The 27570-nt window shown below is 52.4% G+C and overlaps 1 protein-coding gene across 1 annotated transcript in view; it reads left to right on the forward strand.

Moving 5' to 3' along the window:
• Positions 1-18643, forward strand: part of fam163aa (family with sequence similarity 163 member Aa) — a 650732-nt gene extending 632089 nt beyond the window's left edge. The window contains exons 4-5 of the mRNA XM_072511626.1: positions 1422-1536; positions 17721-18643. Coding sequence (XP_072367727.1) covers positions 1444-1536; positions 17721-18086 — 459 coding nt within the window. The 5' untranslated portion in view covers positions 1422-1443 and the 3' untranslated portion in view covers positions 18087-18643. The remainder of the gene's footprint in view (positions 1-1421; positions 1537-17720) is intronic.
• Positions 18644-27570: the final 8927 nt, after the last annotated feature.

The raw sequence follows: 27570 nt of genomic DNA on the forward strand, positions 1-27570 counted from the left end.
CAGATGCTGCCTGACCAGCTGAGTATTTCCAGCATTTTCTAGTTTTACTTCAGATTTTCAGCACCTGCGGTATTTTGCTTTTGCAAAAGGAGATGGTAAAGGGACAAGTCTAGAGGATGTGTAAATGAGGATGGCAGAACCCTCACCCACATGCCGCTGTTCAAAACCACGGGGGCTGAGATTATGACCTGAAATTGTTGAACTCACTGTCGAGTCCGGAAGATTGTAAAATGTCAACTCAAGAGCAGCTGTTCCTTGAGTTTACATTAAACTTCATGGAAATGTTCAGGTGTTCCCCAAAGTGGTCACCCAAGCTGGGTTTATTTTTATCAGAGTGGAGGGGATCGCATTGTGACCAGTGATTCCACACAGTTCTGTTGCAAGTACAGGTAAAGCACTATTTCTCCCTGATGGGGTTCCTGGGGTTCTGGGCAGTGAGAAGGTGAAAGGACCGGTGTTGGATCCCATTGTTCTAACGTGGAATGATGCCAGAGGAAAGGGAGGGGTTGCCAGGGGTTACTGAGGAATGGATTAGGGAGTTGTGGAGGGAGCAGTTCCTTCTGAATGCTGAAAGTGAAAGATGCAAATGATGGTAGCATCACACTGGAGGTGGCAGACATGGTGGCGAATGATCTGTTATCTGGGGAGGCTGGTGGGAGAGAGAAACAAGTTAACGTTTCAAGTCTGTACGGACTCCAAACATTTATCTCTCCACTGATGCTGCCTGACCTGCTGAGTGTTTCGGGCATTTTCTGTTTTTATTTCAGATTTCCAGCATCCACAGTATTTTGCTTTTAGTTTGGTGACTTCTCAAACTAAATGTGACCAAATCACAGCACGGGGCAGCACGGTAGCATTGTGGATAGCACAATTGCTTCACAGCTCCAGTGTCCCAGGTTCGATTCCGGCTTGGGTCACTGTCTGTGCGGAGTCTGCACATCCTCCCCGTGTGTGCGTGGGTTTCCTCCGGGTGCTCCGGTTTCCTCCCACAGTCCAAAGATGTGCAGGCTAGGTGGATTGGCCATGAAAAATTGCCCTTAGTGTCCAAAATTGCCCTTAGTGTTGGGTGGGGTTACTGGGTTACAGGGGACAGGGTGGAGGTGTTGACCTTGTGTAGGGTGCTCTTTCCAAGAGCCGGTGCAGACTCGATGGGCCGAATGGCCTCCTTCTGCACTGTAAATTCTATGTAAATCTATGTAAAATCTGTCCCCTGGTCTCGCTCATCTTTGTGATCAAATCCCTCTGTGGTCTCGCTCCTTTCTAACTGCATGAGAGAAAGATGTAGGACTGTGTCATTTTCTTCTCCTCCGAACTCCACCCCACCCCTCCCCCGCCACTAGCTCCGCCCTCCTGTCCTCCAGCATCCCCACCGCCCCCCACCACCGCCCCAATCTCACCATCTTCTCTCTTTGTTCTTCCAGGATTTGATGGAGATTTGGTCGGATGACAGCTGGAACTGTTGTTATCACTGGTGGAATACTAGCAACAGTAATACTGCTGTGTATCATAGGCGTGCTCTGTTACTGTAGACTCCAGGTAAGTTCCGAAATATCACAAGTCAGATTTAACTGAGGGGGGTGGACAGAATAGTGAGTGAACCTATGGGAAGATTCTGATTGACAGCGGAACTCCATGGTGTGTCTGCTTTGAAGCAAAAATAGACGTTTGTGATTCATTGAGTAAGCAAGCAGTGGCCAAATGCCTGCCATACCGTGAAGAAAGAATCAATAATTACATTTCTGTAGCGTCTTTCTGAGCTGAAGGATGTCCCAAAGACACTTACAACCAATGAAGTACTCTTTGAAGTGTAGTCATTGTTACAATGCGGGGAACGCTGCTGATAACCTACAGGCAGCAATCTCCCACAAACAGCAATAAGATAAATGGCTACTGTTTTATAACGGTGCTGGTTGAGGAATAAATGTTGGCTCGGACTTGAGAAGAAATTCCCCAACTCTTCTTCAAAGTGGCGCCTAGCTGAAATGAAATGCAATGAAATGAAATGAAATGAAAATCTGGTACCATTTCCACTGACTGGGATGGGGGGGTGGGGGGTTCTACAACCAGGGGGCACAGTCTCAGAATTGGGGGCAGGCCAGTTTGGAGATGAGGAGGAATTTCTCCATTCAGAGAACCTTTGGAATTCTTTACCACAGAGGCTTGTGAAAGTTGAATCATTGAGCATGTTCAAGCCAGAATTGGATAGATTTCTGAATACTAATGATCCCAAGGGATTTGGGGATAGCATGAGAAATTGATTGATGATCATCCATGATCTAGTTCAGGCATGACTCACTTATCGCGTACACACACTCACACTCCCCTCATTTTCACACACACACACTCTTCCCTCTCACACACACTCCCCCTTCTTTCACAGACACAAACCCACACTCTCCCCTCTTTCGCACCCACATTCCCCTCTCACAAACATACACACGCTTCCCTTTCACACTCTCCACCTTCACACTCTCCTCAACTCACTTTGATTGCACCATTCTAAGCGTGCTTTCAATCTGTTTGTACCTGTGCTAAACTTAGTGGATTGAGCCTGTATGGATGTTGCTTAAATGAATTAGTATTTCACACACACACTCTCTCCCCTCCCTCACACACACAATCACTCACTCACGCACACAATCACTCACTCACGCACACAATCACTCACTCACGCACACAATCACTCACTCACGCACACAATCACTCACTCACGCACACAATCACTCACTCACACACACATTCACTCACTCACGCACACAATCACTCACTCCCTCTTTCGCACCCACATTCCCCTCTCACAAACATACACACGCTTCCCTTTCACACTCTCCACCTTCACACTCTCCTCAACTCACTTTGATTGCACCATTCTAAGCGTGCTTTCAATCTGTTTGTACCTGTGCTAAACTTAGTGGATTGAGCCTGTATGGATGTTGCTTAAATGAATTAGTATTTCACACACACACTCTCTCCCCTCCCTCACACACACAATCACTCACTCACACACACAATCACTCCCTCACACACACAATCACTCACTCACACACACAATCACTCACTCACGCACACAATCACTCACTCACACAATCACTCATTCTACCATCCCTCATGCATAAACTCACTCAGTCACACAATCACGCACTCCACTCTCTCACATACACTCATTCGCTCTCCCCTCCCTCATGCACACACTCACTCACTCATGCACACACTCTCTCTCTCATGCACACACTCACTCACTCACTCATGCACACACTCACTCACTCATGCACACACTCACTCTCGCATGCACACACTCACTCACTCATGCACACACTCACTCTCTCACGCACACACTCACTCCCTCCCTCATGTACACACTCACTCTCCCCTCTCTCATGTACACACTCACTCACTCACACAATCACTCCTTCTCCCATCCCTCATGCATAAACTCACCCAGTCACACAATCACGCACTCCACTCTCTCACATACACTCACTCGCTCTCCCCTCCCTCATGCACACACTCACTCACTCATGCACACTCACTCTCTCATGCACACACTCACTCACTCACGCACACACTCACTCACTCTCTCATGCACACACTCACTCACTCTCTCATGCACACACTCACTCACTCTCTCATGCATGCACACACTCACTCACTCTCTCACGCACACACTCATTCCCTCCCTCATGTACACACTCATTCTCCCCTCTCTCACGCACACACTCACTCCCTCCCTCATGTGCACACTCACTCACTCCCTCACACACATAATCACTCCCTCTCACACACAATCATCCACTTACGCACACAATCACTCATGCACACAATCACTCACTCACACACACAATCATCCACTCACGCACACAATCACTCACGCACACAATCACTCATTCTCCCATCCCTCATGCATAAACTCACTCAGTCACACAATCACGCACTCCACTCTCTCACATACACTCACTCGCTCTCCCTTCCCTCATGCACACACTCACTCACTCATGCACACACTCACTCTCTCATGCACACACTCACTCACGCACACATTCACTCACTCTCTCACGCACACACTCACTCCCTCCCTCATGTACACACTCACTCTCCCCTCTCTCATGCACACACTCACTCATTCTCCACTCTCTCACACACTCACTCGCTGTCCCCTCTCAGGCACAAACCCACTCACTCTCCACTCACTCACACACACACTCACTCTCCCCTCTCTCACGCACACACTCACTCATTCTCCACTCTCTCACACACACACTCACTCTCCCCTCTCTCATGCTCACACTCACTCACTCATGTCTCCTCTCTCATGCACACACTCACTCACTCACTCTCCACTCTCTCACACACTCACTCACTCTCCACTCTCTCATGCACATTCATTCACTCTCCCCTCGCTCACACTCCTCTCTCACACACTTTCTCACGCTCCCCTCGCTCACACACACTCACACTCCCCTCTCTCACACACTCACTCACTCTCCCGCACAGACTCACTCACTCTCCACTCTCTCACACTCACTCACTCTCCCCTCTCTCACGCACACACTCACTCTCCCCTCTCTCACCCACACACTCACTCATTCTCCACTCTCACACACTCACTCGCTGTCCCCTCTCAGGCACAAACCCACTCACTCTCCACTCTCACATACATGCTCACACACTCACTCACTCTCTCATGCACACACTCACTCACTCTCTCACGCACACACTCACTCCCTCCCTCATGTACACACTCACTCTCCCCTCTCTCACGCACACACTCACTCCCTCCCTCATGTGCACACTCACTCACTCCCTCACACACACAATCACTCCCTCACACACACAATCACTCACTCACACACACAATCACTCACTCACGCACACAATCACTCACTCACACAATCACTCATTCTCCCATCCCTCATGCATAAACTCACTCAGTCACACAATCACGCACTCCACTCTCTCACATACACTCACTCGCTCTCCCCTCCCTCATGCACACACTCACTCACTCATGCACACACTCACTCTCTCATGCACACACTCACTCACTCATGCACACACTCACTCACTCTCATGCACACACTCACTCTCTCATGCACACACTCACTCACTCATGCACACACTCACTCTCTCATGCACACACTCACTCACTCGCTCATGCAAGCACTCACTCACTCTCATGCACACACTCACTCACTCTCTCACGCACACACTCACTCCCTCCCTCATGTGCACTCACTCACTCCCTCACACACACAATCATCCACTCACGCACACAATCACTCACGCACACAATCACTCACTCACACACACAATCATCCACTCACGCACACAATCACTCACGCACACAATCACTCATTCTCCCATCCCTCATGCATAAACTCACTCAGTCACACAATCACGCACTCCACTCTCTCACATACACTCACTCGCTCTCCCCTCACTCATGCACACACTCACTCACTCATGCACACACTCACTCTCTCATGCACACACTCACTCACTCACGCACACACTCACTCACTCTCTCATGCACACACTCACTCCCTCTCTCATGTACACACACACTCTCCCCTCTCTCACGCACACACTCACTCACTCTCCACTCTCTCACACACTCACTCGCTGTCCCCTCTCAGGCACAAATTCACTCACTCTCCACTCACTCACACACACACTCACTCTCCCCTCTCTCACGCACACACTCACTCATTCTCCACTCTCTCACACACTCACTAGCTGTCCCCTCTCAGGCACAAACCCACTCACTCTCCACTCTCTCACACACACTCACTCTCCCCTCTCTCACGCTCACACTCACTCACTCATGTCTCCTCTCTCATGCACACACTCACTCTCCACTCTCTCACACATTCACTCACTCTCCACTCTCACATACACGCTCACTCACTCTCCACTCTCTCACGCTCACACTCATTCACTCTCCCCTCACTCACACACGCTCACTCTCCCCTCTCTCACGCTCACACTCACTCACTCTCCACTCTCTCACACACGCTTACTCTCCCCTCTCTCACGCACACACTCACTCACATTCCACTCTCTCAAGCACACTCATTCACTCTCCCCTCGCTCACACTCACTCTCCCCTCTCTCGCACGTACACTCATTCACTCTCCCCTCACTCACTCTCCTCTCTCACACACTTACTCACGCTCCCCTCGCTCACACACACTCACACTCCCCTCTCTCACACACTCACTCACTCTCCCGCACAGACGCACTCACTCTCTCACGCACACACTCACTCACTCTCTCATGCACACACTCACTCCCTCTCTCATGAGAGGGGAGAGTGAGTGTGTGTGAGAGAGTGGAGAGTGAGTGGGTTTGTGCCTGAGAGGGGACAGCTAGTGAGTGTGTGAGAGAGTGGAGAATGAGTGGGTGAACTTAAGGCATGGATCGGTACTTGGGACTACGATGTGGTGGCCATCACGGAAACTTGGATAGAAGAGGGGCAGAAATGGTTGTTGGAGGTCCCTGGTTATAGATGTTTCAATAAGATTAGGGAGGGTGGTAAAAGAGGTGGGGGGGTGGCATTATTAATTAGAGATAGTATAACAGCTGCAGAAAGGCAGTTCGAGGAGTATCACCCTATTGAGGTAGTATGGGTTGAAGTCAGAAATAGGAAAGGAGCAGTCACCTTGTTAGGAGTTTTCTATAGGCCCCCCAATAGTAGCAGAGATGTGGAGGAACAGATTGGGAAACAGATTTTGGAAAGGTGCAGAAGTCATAGGGTGGTAGTCATGGGCGACTTTAACTTCCCAAATATTGAGTGGAAACTCTTTAGATCAAATAGTTTGGATGGGGTGGTGTTTGTGCAGTGTGTCCAGGAAGCTTTTCTAACACAGTATGTAGATTGTCCAACCAGAGGAGGGGCAATATTGGATTTAGTACTGGGTAATGAACCAGGGCAAGTGATAGATTTGTTAGTGGGGGAGCATTTTGGAGATAGTGACCACAATTCTGTGACTTTCACTTTAGTAATGGAGAGGGATAGGTACGTGCAACAGGGCAAGGTTTACAATTGGGGGAAGGGTAAATACGATGTTGTCAGACAAGAATTGAAGTGCATAAGTTGGGAACATAGGCTGGCAGGGAAGGACACAAGTGAAATGTGGAACTTGTTCAAGGAACAGGTGCTACGTGTCCTTGATATGTATGTCCCTGTCAGGCAGGGAAGAGATGGTCGAGTGAGGGAACCATGGTTGACAAGAGAGGTTGAATGTCTTGTTAAGAGGAAAAAGGTGACTTATGTAAGGCTGAGGAAACAAGGTTCAGACAGGGCATTGGAGGGATACAAGATAGCCAGGAGGGAACTGAAGAAAGGGATTAGGAGAGCTAAGAGAGGGCATGAACAATCTTTGGCGGGTAGGATCAAAGAAAACCCCAAGGCCTTTTACACATATGTGAGAAATATGAGAATGACTGGAGCGAGGGTAGGTCCGATCAAGGACAGTAGCGGGAGATTGTGTATTGAGTCTGAAGAGATAGGAGAGGTCTTGAACGAGTACTTTTCTTCTGTATTTACAAATGAGAGGGGCGATATTGTTGGAGAGGACAGTGTGAAACAGATTGGTAAGCTCGAGGAAATACTTGTTAGGAAGGAAGATGTGTTGGGCATTTTGAAAAACTTGAGGATAGACAAGTCCCCCGGGCCTGACGGGTTATATCCAAGGATTCTATGGGAAGCAAGAGATGAAATTGCAGAGCCGTTGGCAATTATCTTTTCGTCCTCACTGTCAACAGGGGTGGTACCAGGGGATTGGAGAGTGGCGAATGTCGTGCCCCTGTTCAAAAAAGGAACTAGGGATAACCCTGGGAATTACAGGCCAGTTAGTCTTACTTCGGTGGTAGGCAAAGTAATGGAAAGGGTACTGAAGGATAGGATTTCTGAGCATCTGGAAAGACACTGCTTGATTAGGGATAGTCAGCACGGATTTGTGAGGGGTAGGTCTTGCCTTACAAATCTTATTGAATTCTTTGAGGAGGTGACCAAGCATGTGGATGAAGGTAAAGCAGTGGATGTAGTGTACATGGATTTTAGTAAGGCATTTGATAAAGTTCCCCATGGTAGGCTTATGAAGAAAGTAAGGAGGCATGGGATAGTGGGAAATTTGGCCAGTTGGATAACGAACTGGCTAACCGATAGAAGTCAGAGAGTGGTGGTGGATGGCAAATATTCAGCCTGGATCCCAGTTACCAGTGGCGTACCGCAGGGATCAGTTCTGGGTCCTCTGCTGTTTGTGATTTTCATTAATGACTTGGATGAGGGAGTTGAAGGGTGGGTCAGTAAATTTGCAGACGATACGAAGATTGGTGGAGTTGTGGATAGTAAGGAGGGCTGTTGTCGGCTGCAAAGAGACATAGATAGGATGCAGAGCTGGGCTGAGAAGTGGCAGATGGAGTTTAACCCTGAAAAGTGTGAGGTTGTCCATTTTGGAAGGACAAATATGAATGCGGAATACAGGGTTAACGGTAGAGTTCTTGGCATTGTGGAGGAGCAGAGAGACCTTGGGGTCTATGTTCATACATCTTTGAAAGTTGCCACTCAAGTGGATAGAGCTGTGAAGAAGGCCTATGGTGTGCTCGCGTTCATTAACAGAGGGATTGAATTTAAGAGCCGTGAGGTGATGATGCAGCTGTACAAAACTTTGGTAAGGCCACATTTGGAGTACTGTGTACAGTTCTGGTCGCCTCATTTTAGGAAGGATGTGGAAGCTCTGGAAAAGGTGCAAAGAAGATTTACCAGGATGTTGCCTGGAATGGAGAGTAGGTCTTACGAGGAAAGGTTGAGGGTGCTAGGCCTTTTCTCATTAGAGCGGAGAAGGATGAGGGGCGACTTGATAGAGGTTTATAAGATGATCAGGGGAATAGATAGAGTAGACAGTCAGAGACTTTTTCCCCAGGTGGAACACACCATTACAAGGGGACATAAATTTAAGGTGAAAGGTGGAAGATATAGGAGGGATATCAGAGGTAGGTTCTTTACCCAGAGAGTAGTGGGGGCATGGAATGCACTGCCTGTGGAAGTAGTTGAGTCAGAAACATTAGTGACCTTCAAGCAGCTGTTGGATGGGTACATGGATTACGGGAAAATTATATAGTGTAGATGTATTTGTTCTTAAGGGCAGCACGGTAGCATTGTGGATAGCACAATTGCTTCACAGATCCATGGTCCCAGGTTCGATTTCGGCTTGGGTCATTGTCTGTGTGGAGTCTGCACGTCCTCCCCGTGTCTGCGTGGGTTTCCTCCGGGTGCTCCGGTTTCCTCCCACAGTCCAAAAATGTGCGGGTTAGGTGAATTGGCCAATGATAAATTGCCCTTAATGTCCAAATTGCCCTTGGTGTTGGGTGGAGGTGTTGAGTTTGGGTAGGGTGCTCATTCCAAGAGCTGGTGCAGACTCAGGGGGCCGAATGGCCTCCTTCTGCACTGTAGATTCAATGATAATCTATGATTAATCTAGGACAAAGGTTCGGCACAACATCGTGGGCCGAAGGGCCTGTTCTGTGCTGTATTTTCTATGTTCTATGTTCTATGTTCTCTCCCCACTCTCACGTGCACATACACACTCTCCCCTCACTCACACACACACACTCACTCTCCCCCTCTCGTTCACACACTCATTCACTCTCCCCTCTCTCACGCACACACTCACTCACTCTCCCCTCTCTCACACACTCACTCACTCCTCTCTCCCGCACACACTCACTCACATTCCATTCTCTCACACACACTCATTCACTCTCCACTCGCTCACACACACTCACACTCCCCTCTCTCACGCACACTCACTCACTCCCCCTCTCTCACACACTCATTCACTCTCCCCTCTCTCCCGCACACACTCACTCACATTCCACTCTCTCAGGTACACACTCACTCTCCCCTCGCTCAGACACACTCACTCTCCCCTCTCTCCCGCGCACCCTCACACACTCTCCCCTCGCTCACACACACTCACTCTCCCCCTCTCGCTTACACACTCACTCACTCTCCCCTCTGTCACACACACATTCACTCACACTCCATTCTCTCACACTCACACTCATTCACTCTCCCCTCTCTCACATGCACACTCACTCACTCTCCCCTCGCTCACACACTCTCGCTCAGTCTCCCTTCGCTCACACACATTCACTCACACTCCACTCTCTCATGCACACACTCACTCACACTCCACTCTCTCATGCACACACTCACTCACTCTCCCCTCTCTCACACACACTCACTCTCCCCTCTCTCGCGTGCACACTCACTTTCCTCTCTCTTGCACACACTCACTCTCCCCTCTCTCGCGCGCACACTCACTCACTCTCCCCTCGCTCACACACACTCACTCACTCTCCCCTCTCTCACACACACTTACTCACTCTCCCCAGGCTCACGCACACTCACTCTCCCCTCTCTCATGCACACACTCACTCTCCCCTCTCTCACACACACACTCATTCTCTCCTCTCTCACGCACACACTCATTCTCTCCTCTCTCACGCACACGCTCCCTCTCCTCTCTCACGCACACACTCACTCACTCTCCCCTCTCTCACACACACTTACTCACTCTCCCCAGGCTCACGCACACTCACTCTCCCCTCTCTCATGCACACACTCACTCTCCCCTCTCTCACACACACACTCATTCTCTCCTCTCTCACGCACACACTCATTCTCTCCTCTCTCACGCACACACTCACTCTCCTCTCTCACGCACACACTCACTCTCCCCTCTCTCACGCACACACTCACTCTCCTCTCTCACGTACACACTCACTCTCCCCTCTCTCACGCACACACTCACTCTCCCCTCTCTCACACACACAATCATTCTCTCCTCTCTCACGCACACACTCATTCTCTCCTCTCTCACGCACACACTCACTCTCCTCTCTCACGTACACACTCACTCTCCCCTCTCTCACGCACACACTCATTCTCTCCTCTCTCACGCACACACTCACTCTCCTCTCTCACGTACACACTCACTCTCCCCTCTCTCACGCACGCACTCACTCTCCCCTCTCTCACGCACACACTCATTCTCTCCTCTCTCACGCACACACTCACTCTCCCCTCTCTCACGCACACACTCACTCTCCCCTCTCTCACGCACACACTCACTCTCCCCTCTCTCACGCACACACTCACTCTCCTCTCTCACGTACACACTCACTCTCTCCTCTCTCACGCACACACTCACTCTCCTCTCTCATGTACACACTCACTCACTCTCACCTCGCTCACGCACATACTCACTCTCCCCGCTCACGACTAATGTGGGTAATTATTATGGAGACATGGGGCGGGTTTCTCCCGCACTTGGTGTGATGACCCAACACCGGCGCCAAGAACGGCACAAACCACTCCGGCGTCGGGACACCCGGAAGTTGTCGGACCCGGCCATTCTCCAGCCGTTTTGAGCATGGGAGGTGGGGTTTTCAGAGAGCCGCCGGCGTGTTTCCTGCGTATGCCCAAGGGGTTTCTCCTCCGCGCCGGCCATGGCGGAGCCCTACAGAGGCCAGAGCGGAGGGAAAGAGTAACCCCATGGCACAGGCCCGCCTGCAGGTTGGTGGGCCCCGATCGCGGGCCAGGCCCCTCTGGGGCCGGATGCCCCCGCGCCCCCCCCCCCCCCCCCCGAGGACCCCGCTACACGGCCGACAAGCCAGGTCTCGCCGTGATGGACCATGTCCATTTCACGCCGGCGGGACTGGCCAAAAACGGGCGGCCGCTCGGCCCATCGGGGCCCGGAGAATTGCCGGGGGGCTACTGCCAACGGCTCCCGACCGGCACGGCGTAAACCCTGCCTGCAAATGGGCGCTGGAGAATATGGCACCCGGCGCCGGAGCGGCGGTGCGGGATTCACACCGCCCCCCCCCCCCCCGGGGATTCTCCGACCCGGCGGGGGGTCAGAGAATTCCGCCCATGGTTAAAGCAGGGACGGGACTGGCAGCTTAACGTTCCAGGATATCAATGTTTTCGACGAGACAGGAGAGGTAGCAGAAAGGTGGGGAGATGTATTACTGGTTAAGGAACATATCAAAGCTGTGATGAGGGAGATATCTTGGAGGGATCCTGCAGTTTGGCATTATGGGTAGAGTTCACGAATAGGAAGGGTGCAATCACAATGTTGGGGTTGTTCTACAGGCTTCCCAACAACCAGCTGGATATAGAGGAACAGATATGTAGGCAGATTCTGGAAAGATGTGAAAAAAGCAGGGTTGTTGTGGTGGGTGATTTTTATTTCCCCATATTGAATGGGACTCATTTAGTGCCATAGGTTCAGATGGAGAGCAATTTGTTAGGTGTGTCCAAGAGGGTTTTTGTAACTGTATGTTAATAGTCCAACCAAGGAGGGGACCTTTCTGGACCTAGTATTAGGGAATGAGCCCGGCCAGCTGACCAAAGCTTCAGTAGGGGAACATTTTAGGAATAGTGATCATAATTCCGTAAGTTTTTGAATACTCATGGATAAGGACAAGAGTGGTCCTCGAGTAAGGGGGTAAATTGGGGAAAAGCCAACAACAACAGAATTCGGCAAGAGCTGGAGAATGTGGATTGGGAGCGGCTGTTTGAGAATAAATCCTGATTTGATATGTGGGAGTCTTTTAAACACCAGTTGATTAGAGGGGAGGACAGGCATGTCCCTTTGAAATTGAAGGGCAGAAATGGCAGGATTAGGGAACCATGGATGACAGGGAAAATTGTGAAATTAGTCAAAAAGTAAAAGGAAGCATACATAAGGATTCTCCGTTGCCCGATGCCGAAATCGTGTTCAGCGATTGGGCAGAGAATGGGTTCCAACGCCGAAATTGGGACCGACGCCGGTCAGCCATGCTCCGCCCCTACGAAATGGCATCATCGAGATGCGCACCACGCACAGTCGCAGTGCTGTTGGCGCCTCATCAGCTGGCCCGTCAGCGATGCTCCTCCCCCGATGGGCCACGTTCCCGATGGCGCAGGACATGTGTGGTCGCACAATTCATGAATCCGGCGTGGCGGCTGTGGACTGTGTCCAGCACCGCAACACCCGGCCGGGATCCATGCCGCTGGCTGGGGGGGGGGGGCTTGTGCAAGGGCTGGAGGACTGGTGGGGGGTGGCCAGGGAGTGGGCTATGGGGTCGCGGATGGGTCCACGCACGTCTGGTGCCACGTCGCACGGCGTGACCGCTGCAGGTCATCAGCCATGCACATGCGTGGCCCAGGTCCCGCCCATTCTCCAGCCATTTTGAGCATGGGAGGTGGGGGGGGCATCAATGCTAACCCCTGTCCGGTACCGGTATCGGTGAGGGGTGCGCACTGACTTTTTTCACATGAACCTCCCACAGATTCTTTGTTCAAGCCTGCGGCGGTGAATCCAGCCCAATGTCTAGGCACCTAAAAACAACAAAGCTTTTGAAGAATATAAGCAAAGTAAGAACAAATTCAAATGGGAAGTTAGAAGGGCTTAAAGAGGCCATGAAATGTCATTGGCAAGCCGGGTCAAGGAAAATACGAAGGCCTTTTATTCATGTAGAAGCACGTGGGTAGCTAACGAAAGAGTATGCCCACTCAAGGACAAAGGAGGGAAATTATGCATGGAATCAGAGGAAGTGGGTGAGATCCTCAACGAGTACTTAATAAGACCAAAAGACATAGGAGCAGAATTAGGCCATTCGGCCCATCGAGTCTGTTCCGCTATTCAATCATGACTGATATGTTTCTCATCCCCATTCTCCTGCCTTCTCCCCATAACCCCTGAGCCCCTTATCAATCATATCAGTCAACAGTGCCCTCAGTTCCTTCTTCCAGATCATTAATGTATATTGTGAAAAGTTGAGGTCCCAACACTGACCCCTGAGGCACACCACTAGTCACCGGCTGACATCCTAAAAAGGGCCCTTTATTCCCACTCTCTGCCTTCAGCCAGTCAGCCAATCCTCTATCCATGCCAGTATCTTACCCTTAATACCAGGACCTCTTGACTTATTTAACAGCCTCCTATACGGCACCTTATCAAAGGCATTCTGGAAATCTGAATAGCTCACGTCCACTGGTTCTCCTTTGTTTAACTTCCTTGTTACCTCCTCAAAGAATTCTAACAGATTTGACAGACATGACCTCCCCTTGACGAAGCCGTGCTGACTCAGTCCTATTTTATCATGCACTTCCAGGTACTCCACAATCTTGGGCGAAATTCTTCCCCAGCGGCGCGATGTCGTCGACTGGCGCCAAAGACGGCGCCAATCAGACGGGCATCGCGCCGGCCCAAAGGTGCGGAATGCTCCGCATCTTTGGTGGCCTAGCCCCGACATTGAGGGGCTAGGCCGACGCCGGAGGGATTTCCGCCCCGCCAGATGGCGGAAATGGCGTTTGTTGCCCCGCCAGCTGGCGCGGAAATGCGGCGCATGCGCGGGAGCGTCAGCGGCCGCTGTCAGTTTCCCGGCGCATGCGCGGGAGCATCAGCGGCCGCTGTCAGTTTCCCGCGCATGCACAGTGGGGAGAGTCTCTTCCGCCTCCGCCATGGTGGAGGCCGTGGCGGAGGCGGAAGGGAAAGAGTGCCCCCACGTCACAGGCCCGCCCGCGGATCGGTGGGCCCCGATCGCGGGCCAGGCCACCGTGGGGGCACCCCCCAGGGTCAGATTGCCCCGCGCCCCCCCCAGGACCCCGGAGCCCGCCCACGCCACCTGGTCCCGCCGGTAAATACCAGGTTTGATTTACGCCGGCAGGACAGGCAATTTCTGGGCGGGACTTCGGCCCATACGGGCCGGAGAATCCAGCGGGGGGTCCCGCCAACCGGCGCGGCCCGATTCCCGCCCCCGCCCAATCTCCGGTACCGGAGACTTCGGCGGGGGCGGGGGCGGGATTCACGGCAGCCAACGGCGGGGTGTCGGAGAATGACGCTCCTTATCTTTAATAATGGACTCTAAAATCTTACCAATGACCGAAGTCAGGCTAACCGGCCTATAATTTCTGTCTTCTGCCTCCCTTCCTTCTTAAACAGAGGTGTTGCATTAGCCATTTTTCAGTCCTCTGGGACCCTCCCTGGCTCCTGATTACTTTGCATTGGTATTCACCAAAGAGAGGGACATGATGGATGTAGAGGTTAGGGACGGGTGTGTGAATACTCTAGGACATGTCAACATAATGAAGGAAATGGTGCTGGATATCTTAAAATGCATTATGGTAGACCTGGGGCGTGAATCCCGCCCCCGCCGGTTGCCGAATTCTCCGGCACCGGGGGCGAAATTCTCCCCCAACGGCGCGATGCCCGCCGACTGGCGCCAAAAACGGCGCCAATCAGACGGGCATCGCGCCGGCCCAAAGGTGCGGAATGCTCCGCATCTTTGGGGGCCGAGCCCCAACATTGAGGGGCTAGGCCGGCGCCGGAGGGATTTCCGCCCCGCCAGCTGGCGGAAGTGGCGTTTGTTGCCCCGCCAACTGGCGGAAATGGCGTTTGTTGCCCCGCCAGCTGGCGGAAATGCCGTTTGTTGCCCCGCCAGCTGGCGGGGAAATGCGGCGCATGCGCGGGAACGTCAGCGACCGCCGACAGTTTCCCGCGCATGCGCAGTGGGGAGAGTCTCTTCCACCTCCGCCATGGTGGAGGCCGTGGCGGAGGTGGAAGGGAAAGAGTGCCCCCACGGCACAGGCCCGCCCGCGGATCGGTGTGCCCCGATCGCGGGCCAGGCCACCGTGGGGGCACCCCCCGGTGCCAGATCGCCCCGCGCCCCCCCCAGGACCGCGGAGCCCGCTCACGCCGCCTGGTCCCGCCGGTAAATACCAGCTTTGATTTACGCCGGCGGGACAGGCAATTTCTGGGCGGGGCCACAGTGTATCTCCTTTGGGAACTACCACATCCTATTTTTCAATGATTAGGAATCAGGGGCTGGATTCTCCAATCCTGCGTCAATGTCCGCAGGATCCGTCTGGTCTTACCACTAGAAAGTCGGCGTTGACCCCGCACCGATCCTCCGTCCGGTGGGGAGCTAGCAGCCACACAGCGTAAAACCCCCGGCTTTACCTGCGGATACAGCCGGAGAATGGCCGGGTCCGTGAACGCGGATGAGTATGGCAGCGGCCTGCGGCAGCCACGCAGTGCAACATGGCACCAGCCGCACGCGGACTTGGCCTGCCAAAAACTGCCCCCCTGTGACCAGCCTCACCAGCCCCGGACCACACCCCACCAGTGCCCCCATCCCCTGCCAAAGCCCCGCCCTGCCAACGGAACGGCTCCCCCGACTCAGTCCGCAGCCGCCACGCGACGTCCCTGAGCAGTGTGAGCACACGGGGACTCGGCCCATCGGGGGAGGGCCTCAGGTGACATCCTCAGGCCGTCCAGACGCCGTGCGGCGTACTCCACAAGTACGGGTTTTTTGAGGGGGCGGAGCTTCGCAAAGCTGCACTGCCCCCAATTGTGGCGGAAACGGGGATTCTATGACCAATCAGCGAACACGATTTTGGCGTCGGTGATCGGAGAATCCCACCCATGATCTCTTCATCTGAAAGTCAGTGAAGCTGAACATTTACACACTTATGCTCACTCTCACAATCATTCAATTTCAATGCAATTTAGAGCCCTCTAACACCCACACTCTCCCCTATCTCACGCACACAATGGTAGACCCTGCTCCACTCCCTCGCTCCGGGGCTCCCCTCCCCTCTTGCTCCAGGACCCCCCCCCCCCACCTCTTGCTCTGGGGTCCCCCCTCCACTCCCCCTAGCATCTGGGCCCTCTCCCCTTGCTCCAGAACCCTCCCCCTTTCTCCGGGGCGTCCCTCCCCGTCGCTCCTCGTTCCAGGGCCTGCCCTCCCCCTCACTCCAGGGTCCCCCTCACTCAGCTGAATGTCCAACAAGTATGGCAGGCTGAGTCCTGTGGTGTTGGGGCTGAAATGGAGCCTGTGGACCACAAATTGGACAAGCTTGATCAAGTTGAATGGGGGAGTAGGCTTGAGGGGCTGAATGGCCTATGCCTGCTCCTATGTTCCTAGTTTGATGGGGTATTTTACGCCTCTTGAGAGGAGGGACAGGACCTCAGTTTAACATCTCATCCATATTACAGCACTTTCTGACAGTGCAGCACTGCCATCGAATTGCATTGGGAGTGGGTGTCAGTTTACATTATATTCGCAAGACCCTGACGTCTGATTGAACCCACAACTTTCAGATACAGAGGTGGAAGTCCTACTGCCTAAGCAGCAACTGACCCTGTACCTGTGTGGTAGAGAGGAGCAATCTGAATGAGCTGGACTTAAGCCTCGCTCCCAGTGATAAAAGGACAGTGTGCCAAGCCACAGCTCTACTTCCAACACCACAACAGCAACTTACATTTATATAGTGGCATCGATGGGGCTTTTCCCAGGAATGTTATCAGATAAAATTCGGCACTGAGCCTCATATGGAGGGAGATCTTGGAGGTCATGTGAGGCTGCACGACATTACAGAGATAGGGAGGGCGGAGCAAGGTCATGGAGAGAATTGAAAACAAGGTATAGAATCGAGGCATTGCTGGGCTGGGGGCCAGCAGGCGAACAGAGGGGGTGATGGGCGAGCAGGATTTTGTGCGAGTTCAGATGTGTGCAGCAGAACTTTGGATGAGCTCAGGTTGACGGAAGGTGCAAAGTGGCGTGCCAGACAGGGGAATGCTGGGAGTTGTCAAAGGGAACTGTTCACTGCTGGTTTCTTCTAAATTCTGCCTCCATTTTCTTTCTTTCTCTTTGTGCCCTCCCAGTATTATTGCTGCAAGAAGGATGAATCAGACGATGAGGAGGAAGGTTCGGATTTACCCGTCCACCCGCACTTTCCTTGCAACTCATGCAGCGCGCACGTTGTGGATGGATTGGTCGCACAGCTGGCTCCTCCGATGGAGCCCAGCCGGACAGTCGCGAGGGGCTCGTGCCCCAGCTGCTCGCCCTTTTACATCCAGACCGCCGATGAGATGCGCAATGGAGGTGAGCGCATCACGCACACTCCTGCCCGCTACAAAGAGCCAGGGCTGCCCATCGAGATGCCATCACTGCAAGGTTACCCGCTGAGCCAGCAGAACATCATGCGGGAAACGCCTGTGGGCGTCAGGGCTATAAGTACTGAGGTGTGAACTGTGGACCGGGGAGCTTTGGGAGGTGGACAGGGGGAGACTAGTTTTTTTTTCTCTATTGAGGGGAGGAAAAGAGAGTTTGCAAAAAAAAACATATGGCCTTGAACAACAGGTTCGAATAAAGGAAATTCACCTCTTTCTAATCTCATCAATGAAGGACAGCGTTCGTCCAGCAAGACCACAGTGAGGGCATTATTTAGGCCCAGCCTTGCCCAGAGGTTTCTCCCTGGGTGACAGCATGGACAAAAGTTAAAACCAGTCCCGCTGCACCTCATTTGGGAAAGTTCATTTGTGTTTTTACAAACATCCCGCAGAACATTTTACTGCAAAGCAAGCAGGGGTGAGGGCTCCTCTTTTTATTTCCAAATGTAAGATTTGAAAGTAAAATTTTCTGAACTGGGCTGGAATCTAAGCATCAAAGTGTAATTTCACCGTTTTGTTTGCTATTGCTTCAACCCGTTGATCACACCAAATCATTGCGTCGTGTCCCCAATACATTGGGCGCAATTCTCCCATCGGGAGACCGGGGCGAGATTCTCCGACAGGTCAGAGAATCACCGGGGGCTGGCGTAAGTCCCGCCCCCGCCGGTTGCCGAATTCTCCGGCACCGGAGATTCGGCGGGGGCGGGAATCGCACCGCGCCGGTTGGCGGGTCCCCCCCCCCCCCCCTCCCGCGATTCTCCGACCTGGATGGGCCGAAGGCCCGCTGTTGAATGCCTGTCCCGCTGGCGTAGATTAAACCACCTACCTTACCGGCGGGACAAGGCGGCGCGGGCGGGCTCCGGGGTCCTGGGGGGGGCGCGGGGCGATCTGGCCCCGGGGCGTGCCCCCACGGTGGCCTGGCCTGCGGTCGGGGCCCACCGATCCGCAGGTGGGCCTGTGCCGTGGGGGCACTCTTTTCCTTCCGCCTTCGCCACGGTCTCCACCATGGCGGAGGCGGAAGAGACTCCCTCCACAGCACATGCCATGAGCGGCCGCTAACGCTCCCGTGCATGCGCCGCCCGGCAATGTCATTTCCGCACCAGCTGGCGGGGCACTTCCGCCAGCTGGCGGGGTGGAAGTCAGTCCGGCGCGGGCCTAGCCCCTCAAGGTTAGGACTCGGCCGGTCAAGGGGCGGAGGATTCCGCACCTTTGGGGCGGCGCGATGCCGGACTGATTTGCGCCGTTTTTGGTGCCGGTCGGCGGACACCGCGCCGATACCGGAGAATTTCGCCCTAAGTCCCAACGCCAGAGTGAAAACCGGAGTGTTGCACTCCGGCGTCGGAGGCCGTTCCCTGCCCCCTATTCTCCCACCCCCGGGGGGCTAGGTGTGGCACCGCATCATTTACGCGTGCCGGGCCTTGGCGGCGCGTAAATTACGCGACTGGCGCCGCGTAAATGACGTCACCCGCGCATGCGTGGTTGCCGGCCGCCCCGCAAGAAGATGTCCGATGGATCTTGCGGGGCAACGGGGGAAAGGAGGTCCTCCTTCATAGAGCCCGGCCCGCCGATCGGTGGGCACCGATCGCGGACCAGACCCCTTTTGAGCCCCCTCCCCCCCGGTGCAAGAACCCCCCTTGCCCCCAAACAGGCCGCCCCCCCCCCCCAACGTTCCCACGCTGTTCCCGCCGGCAGCGCTCAGGGGCGACATTCTCTGACCCCCTGCCGGGTCGGAGAATTGCCGGGGGCTGGCATGAATCCCGCCCCCGCCGGTTGCCGAAGTATCCGGCACCGGATATTCGGCGGGGGCGGGAATCGCGCCGCGCCGGTTGGCGGGCCCCCCCCGTTCGTTTCCCCGGGCCCAAATGGGCCGAAGCCCCGCCGGTAAATTGCCTGTCCCGCCGGCGTAAATTAAATCACCTACCTTACCGGCGGGACAAGGCGGCGTGGGCGGGCTCCAGGGTCCTGGGGGTGGCGCGGGACGATCTGGTCCCGGGGGGTGCCCCCACGGTGGCCTGGCCCGCGATCGGGGCCAACCGATCCGCGGGCGGGCTTGTGCTGTGGGGGCACTCTTTCCCTTCCGCCTCCGCCACGGTCTCCACCATGGTGGAGGTGGAAGAGACTCCCTCCACTGCGCATGCGCGGGAAACTGTCAGCGGCCACTGACGCTCCCACGCATGCACCGCCCGGAGATGTCATTTCCGCGCCAGCTGGCGGGGCAACAAAGGCCGTTTCCGCCAGCTGGCGGGGCAGAAATTCCTCCACCGTCGGCCTAGCCCCTCAATGTTGGGGCTCGGCCCCCAAAGATGCGTTTTGGGCGCCAGTCGGCGGACATCGCGCCGTTTCCGGAGAATTTCGCCCCAGGTGTGGATGGTGCCGGCGGGAACCTGTCGTGTTGGGCAGGCCGCTCTGCCCATCCGGGCCGGAGAATCGGCGCTTACCCATTACCAACGGCAAGCAGCGATTCTCCCAGCGGCCAGCCGTGATTCACGCCGCACCGGTTTGGGAGGGTGGGAGAATCGCGTGCGGGCGGCGTGGTGGGACTCGCGCAGCGCCCGGTCGATTCTCCCACCTCGCGTGGGGGGACGGGGACGGGGGGGGGCGGGGGGAGAATTCCGCCCATTGTTACGTTGGTTGCATTCTGCATCAGCTCGTGCATTTGTTCTGTGTCTTGTCTCTAACTTCACGTTTATTTTAAAAATCCCCTCACTGCCCCTCCAGAATCACCAAATATTGTTTCAATTTCACCTCATCCACTCGCATCTCAGACATTGGCCTTGGCCATGGTCAGGAGGAGGAAGAGAGCTTGAGTTCCTGGACAATGCTGTGAGCAGCCCGGGTTATTGTCTCTTTGTTTTATTAGATATTTGTCTTTATTAGAGACACCTCCTGGGGCTAAAGGGATCAAGATATGGGAGGAAGGCGGGATCAGGGTATTGAACTTGATGATCAACCATAATCATAATGAATGGCAGAACAGGCTCGAAAGGCCAAGTAGCCTCTTCCTGCTTCTATTTTTCATGTACGCTTCTTTTAACCCTTTCGTTACTTAGTTTTTTTAGTTTTAAATACCCAATTCATTTTCTTTTTCCAATGAAGGGGCAATTTAGAGTGGCCAATCCACCTACCCTGCACCTCTTTGGGTCGTGGGGGTAAGACCCACGCAGACATGGGGAGAATGTGCAAACTCTTCACGGATCGATCCCGGGTCCTCGGCGGCGTGAGGCAGCAGTGCTAACCACTGCACCACCGTGCTGCCCTTTTTCTTACTTGGCTCCCAAACAATTGGTGATGTGGTGGAGCTGTGGGGGGAATAGAGGAAGAATCTGTTTGACCAGGTGGGATGGTTGGAGATGGAATATCATCGTGGTGAAAGCTCCAGTAATATATCCAGTTGACAGCCCAAGTGGAGAGAGAAAGGGTGCTTGGGGGAAAGGGCGGGGCGGGGGGGGGGGTGCATGGTGGTGACGGACAGTTGCTGAGGGCAGATATACAGGTACAGAGTACAGCTGGAATTCTGTATACAGTTTTGATCTCCTTATTTAAGAAAGGAAATAAATATATCAGAAACAGTCCAGAGACAGTTCACTCGACTGATACGTGTGATGGTGGTTATCCTTTGAGGAAAGATTGGACGGTTTGGGGCTGTATCTTTTGGAGCTGGGAAGGAAGAGGTGATCTTATTGAAACATGTTAGATCCGGAAGGGACTTGACAGGATAGATGCTGAATGGATGTTTCCCTTTGTGGGAGAGACTAGAACTCGGGGACACAGTTTAAAAATAAGGGGCCTCCCATTTAAGGCGGCGATTCGGAGAATTTTCTTTTCTCAGAGGATTGTGATTCTCTGTAATTCTCTTTTCCAGAGAGGAGAGGAGGCAGGGCCATTGACTATTTTTACAGCAATGCTGGATAGATTCTTGACTAACAAGGGAATCAAAGGTTATCAGGGTGGGCAGGAATGTGGAGCCGGGGCTATGAACAGCCATGATCTTGTTGAGTGGTGGAGCAGGCTCAAGGGACAAAATGGCCGCCTCCTGTTCCTAACTTGTATGTTTGTATGTACAGGATCAGCCGGCCCACTTCACTCTTACAGCCTGGGCACCTATAGATCTGCTCCCCAGCGAGAGTCAGCACCTACTGGAAGAGCACCATTGAATGGGATGTTGGGGATTGGATTAAGCCTCGTGTTGCCAGCATGAGAAGCACGAATGGTAATCAAGCCTGGGAGGAACAAATCATTTGTCATCTTAAAAGTTGATGGGTTTAGGTTTAGTGTTTGAGTGTCAGTGGGGATGAAGAAAGTTTGCAAAATCATCTGGCTTTGGAGAATAGGTTCCATGAAAGGAAATTCACTCCTTTCCAATCTCAGTCAATGGGAGAGATTTTCTGTCTTTAACGTGGTAGTCAATATGCTTGATGTTCAGGAATTTTCTTCCTCTTTCCCACCATGACAGGTGTAACCCTACAATTAGTTACCGTCTTCTCACTTCTAACAAAGAACAAATTTTGAAAAGCACGGCCTAAATGAGTGAGACTGGTCTGACCATTGGCTGGTCTGGTCGACACAATACTGGCGCTCACAGCATCGATGTAAATTGTGCGCTTCCTGATTCATTCAGCTTCCCACCTTCATGTGCTTACATTCCATCCCTGGTCAACCTCAGTTTTTCTCAAAGTGTAAGTGTTCTGTTTCTCTCCAAGTGCCGAACGGTTTTTAACATTAATGGAATAGTGTTTGCACGTCGTGAAGCAGGCAAGAAAAACAGTCGGCTGTGACGCTGGGTGCATGTGCTGGTGCTATAGTCGCGATGGTTTTCAACAACACTAGGGAAACATACAGTATTGGCATCACAGAGACACTCGTGAACTCAGTATTCCACTTCGCGAAACATCTGCTTCATGAATATTTTTCTATGGATATGCCAGTGTCCTCAGTGCTTCACAGAGCCTGTGGGAAGTATGTGTACGTGTGTCTCTCTGCAGCAGATCACCCGTTAGAGAGAATCACCTCCTTGTGTAGTTGATCCGCTGTTTCAGGCAGAGAAAGACACTGAAGACTTGTCATGTTGGCTTTTCACCAGAGCAGCCAGCATTTAAATCTAGCCTCAGCTATTGGCCTGCACATCTCCTCGAGTCCATGATGGAAAGGATCCTGAACAGATACGAGTTGGTACAGTCTCATCCCTATCCTTAGCCCTTGCTGATAATTCTGCACAAATTGGCAAGTTATGGCCAAGAAAGATCTCAATGGTGGGAATCGGAAAAGTCATATCAGTGCGTTTGGTTAAAGACATTGGTGGAGATGTAAAACTGTTTCATCCCAGGCTGTACCATAGCCGGGAGCAATTGAAGATGAAATGTACTCAAGGGTGGACATCTACCAATCCCCAGCAATCTCATCATAATTAGCATCAGATCTGATGTTGCAGCTAAATCAACACCGATTAAGTCATAACTTCCACCTATCAGCAGCGTGCTGAGCAGTAACTGGACCTCAATATGAGCAAAGAAAGCTATTGGCAACAGCAGAGGATTGTCACAATGGTGTAAAAACTTAGAAAACCAACACTTTCATTATGGATTTCAGGGATTGCACACAGTTGAAGTGTTCCTCTTCGATCATCATCATTTCATGCGATGTTGCCTCTGGTGGTGATCAGAGTCTTGTTACATGATCATCCAACACCAATTTGCAATGATCATTTCCATGATCACTTCCCATGTGTCAGAGCAAGAATCCGATGATATACTGGAGTTGGATTGTGACTCAGTCGTGCAGTACGATCTCCTGTTGTCTTTGAAGACATTCAAAAAACACTTGGGAGAACTCTTTCACCAGCTGGCCAGACGATTGGGCCTTGATGGTCAAAGAGATACTGCTGACACACTCTCCCTCACCTCAGCTCTGAAGAAGGACTACCTGGGCATGTTACCAGTGAACTGCCACTGTTCATTTGCAAGTTAAGTCACCGGTGAGGGGATAAAACTACTGTGGAACCTCTCCTGTGCCAACCTCCCCTCACTCTCATTGTCCTAGTCCCCTTTGGTATCGGACTTTACTTTTTCAGTTTTGTTTGACAATTTGCATGTGTTCTCTCTATCTCCCAAACAAATTGCTGTTCTTGTATTCCCCCCTACCATCCCCACTCACCCCAAGATTTACGTAATTCCCTAATTTTTAGTCACCCATCCGACCTCTGTTCCTCGAACTAGCTCACTTTCTCTGGCCTACCTCTCTCCCTTCTCAGCCACTTTCCTCACTGCCACACAAATGCATTGGCCCACAGTAACTCATGTCAACAGGCCAATATTCCATGGAATTGACCCCTCCAGCTATAGGCCCCAAAGACATATCAAACCCAACAACACCCGATGAATGGCATTCTCCGTCCCGCCAGCCCCATTTCCCGGCGCAGCACGCCCCCGCCGGCAGCGGGATTCTCCGTTCCCGCAGCCAGCCAATGGGGTTTCCCATTTTGGGCCATCTCACGCCATGGGGAAACGGGCGGCGTGGGTGCACTGCCAGTGGGGCAGAGGATCCCGCCGACGGAGAATCCCACAGCTGAGCTCTGAGGAAATGGGAGGTGGGTGATAGAAGATCCACCGGATCTGATTTTACAGAATGTTTCTCGTGTGAGCTTGCAATATGGGCATGTGTGAGACACAGTGGTTCCAGATTATTTTATGTGAGAATGAACACCCTCAGTTGTATGCACAGCAGCCTGTTCAAGGCCCTCAAAGCACACTCCGCTGATTAACAGGGTTTTATCAACCAGAAACCCTTTCGGCATGCAGGGTAGTTAACAACATCCAACAGTGGGGAAGTGGGATGTGACTGGCAGTTAGAGAATTTCCGATGTCAGTTCTTCTCTGACAGGCCCTCCCAAATCTTAAACACCCATCAACTCGAATGACAAGAACAGCAGATGGGCGGGAACATCACCACCTGCAAATTCCCCTCCAAGTCACACACCGTGCTGACATGGAACTAAATTGCCGCCGATCCTTCACCGTTGTTGGGTCAAAATCCTGGAACGACCTCCCTAACAGCACTGTGGGTGTACCTGCACCACATGCACTGCAGCGGTTCAAGAAGGCAGCTCACCACCACCTTCTCGAGGGCAGTTAGGGATGGGCAATAAATGCTGGTCTAGCCAATAATATCCACATTCCAAGAATGAATCTTTTTTTAAAAAGATGTGGAGCATTTTATATCCTTGTTCCCCATGAGCAGCTTATACTCTGCAGTTTGGTTTGAATTTAGTGATGGTAATGTCAGTTGTGTGACCTGAAGTTCTGAAGCATGAACATTATCACCAGCTTAATGGGAAGGTTTAAGTGGTGGGGAAGTGCTGCAGGTCAAGCCACTGTCGTCCAACATTTTACAGGGATGGATGGTCGTAGGCTGCAATGCCTCTCACTGACATTCCCCCCCACCTATACTGTGCTCCCGCTGCCAGCCTTACTGCTGCTTAGGTGGTCTCAGAGTTCTCCAGGAATTAACCCTCGATAGTTCGGGATTGTTGCCTGCAAAGGCTGGACTGAAACCATCAAGACATTAAGAACCTGGCGTTGTTTTATTTAAATTTTCTTTCGACACTTCCACACGTTGGATCTAAAGATGTGCTGGAGGTGAGGAAAAAAGCAGTTTGAAATTGAGAATCGTCCATAAAGGTGAGAAAGACTTTGTTCACTTCACTCAGATTGACGAGGGTGTTCTGCGCGAAGGTTGAGCCAATGGCAGAGGCAGGGCAGCGGGCGATGGGAGGTCATGTGATGACCAGTAACATGTCGAAGCAGAATTGCCAAACCTGTTTCTGCATGGAAGTGGAAGAGCTGCGCGGGGATCTCACAGTCATCCCCGGACAGGAAAATCATCCCCTGGGGCATCACACCACTGCAGAGTCCCAGGGCTGCATTGATATTGGACAGGCCACAGAGAGCCTTTCCAAAGCCTTATCCCTCCCCCCACCACCACCCCCATACACCTGGAATACAGTCAGAGCCTTATATTAGTAACAGAGCTGTCCCCACAGCTGAAAGTCAATTTATAATCCACATGGTAGCTGGATAGTTACCTCCATTTCTCGGTGATAAAAGGGATGACGAGGTTCTGGAATATGTCATTTGAGACCGAAGAAGATGTCAGTGGGTACCATTTCACCGGGATTGCCCCAAAACCTCCAGGAATTCGAGACTAATCTCCAGAATACCGCAGCAAATAAAACCCAGGAGAAACATCACAAGGGCATTCATAAATAAGGCCTTCTGTTCCGATTATCTCTCTCCATTGTTGGAAAAAGTAATGGAGATAAATAAATAGGCAGTTTAGCGTAGGGTACCAAAGGGCTGAAATTTAACCTAAAAAACAGGTGGGTTTGGATTGACTATAGGGAGCAAGTCTGAAGTCTAAAAAATGTTTTCTGACCCATTTCTGATTTGAAGTGGAACCAGGTGACAAGTCCATTCTAAGGAGGCGGGTTGGAACTTTAAATATGCTAATGAGGTTGTGAGCTACATTGTCATTCAGCTTGTCAGTGTTAACTGTCAGTCCGAACATTGAGAAACTCAGCAGCTTCCATGAGGCGCGGATTTTGTGGACACAGGAGGGGCGTTCTTTATACCGACCTCCTGTAGCAAGGTGCCTGACTGAGAAACATTCAGAATTAGGCACCGCCATCCCTCCCCGAACAATGACTTTCACATTCCCCCCCCCACCCTCCCCAAGGCCCCTGGCTTCACCTCCCATCCTTGTGCCCTGCCTTCAAACCCTGATCCCTGCTCACCCCGGGGGCACTGCAACATCCCCTCCAAAGTCTCCCATTGCCAAACAAAGGTCAGCCATCGCACCATCCCAAGCCTTGGACCTCCCCTCGAGGATTGGAAGCAAACCCAGACACCCCCTGACCCCACGCTCCTCATCAAACACACCCTCCCCCAAAGAGTCTGCACTTTCTAGCTGTTGTGGGTAGGCAGGTTCCCCCTGACAATGGCTGGATCAGCTAGAGGCATAAGAACAAAGAATAAAGAAAATTACAGCACAGGAACAGGCCCTATGGCCATCCAAGCCTGCGCCAACCATGCTGCCGTCTGAACTAAAAACTCCTACTTTTCCGGGGACCATATCGCTCTATTCCCATCCTATTCATGTATTGTTAAGGCGCCCATTAAAAGTCACTATCATATCTGCTTCCACTAACTCCCCCGACAGCGGGTTCCAGACTCCCATCACCCTCTGTGTAAAAAACGTGCCCCGTGCAGCTCCTTTAAACCTTGCCCCTCGCACCTTAAACCCATGCCCCCGAGTAATTGCCTCTTCCACCCTGGGAAAAGGTTTCTGACTATCCACTCTGTCCATGCCTCTCATAATCTTGTAGACTTCTATCAGTTTCCCCCTCAACCTCCGTCGTTCCAGTGAGAACAAACCAAGTTTCTCCAACCTCTCCTGGTAAATCTTTTCTGTACCCTCTCCAAAGCCTCCATATCTTTCTGGTAGTGTGGCGACCAGAATTGAACATTATATTCCAAGTGCGGCCTAACTAAGGTTCTATAAAGCTGCAACA

This window comes from Scyliorhinus torazame, chromosome 7, assembly GCF_047496885.1.
Source record: "Scyliorhinus torazame isolate Kashiwa2021f chromosome 7, sScyTor2.1, whole genome shotgun sequence".
Taxonomy (NCBI): domain Eukaryota; kingdom Metazoa; phylum Chordata; class Chondrichthyes; order Carcharhiniformes; family Scyliorhinidae; genus Scyliorhinus; species Scyliorhinus torazame.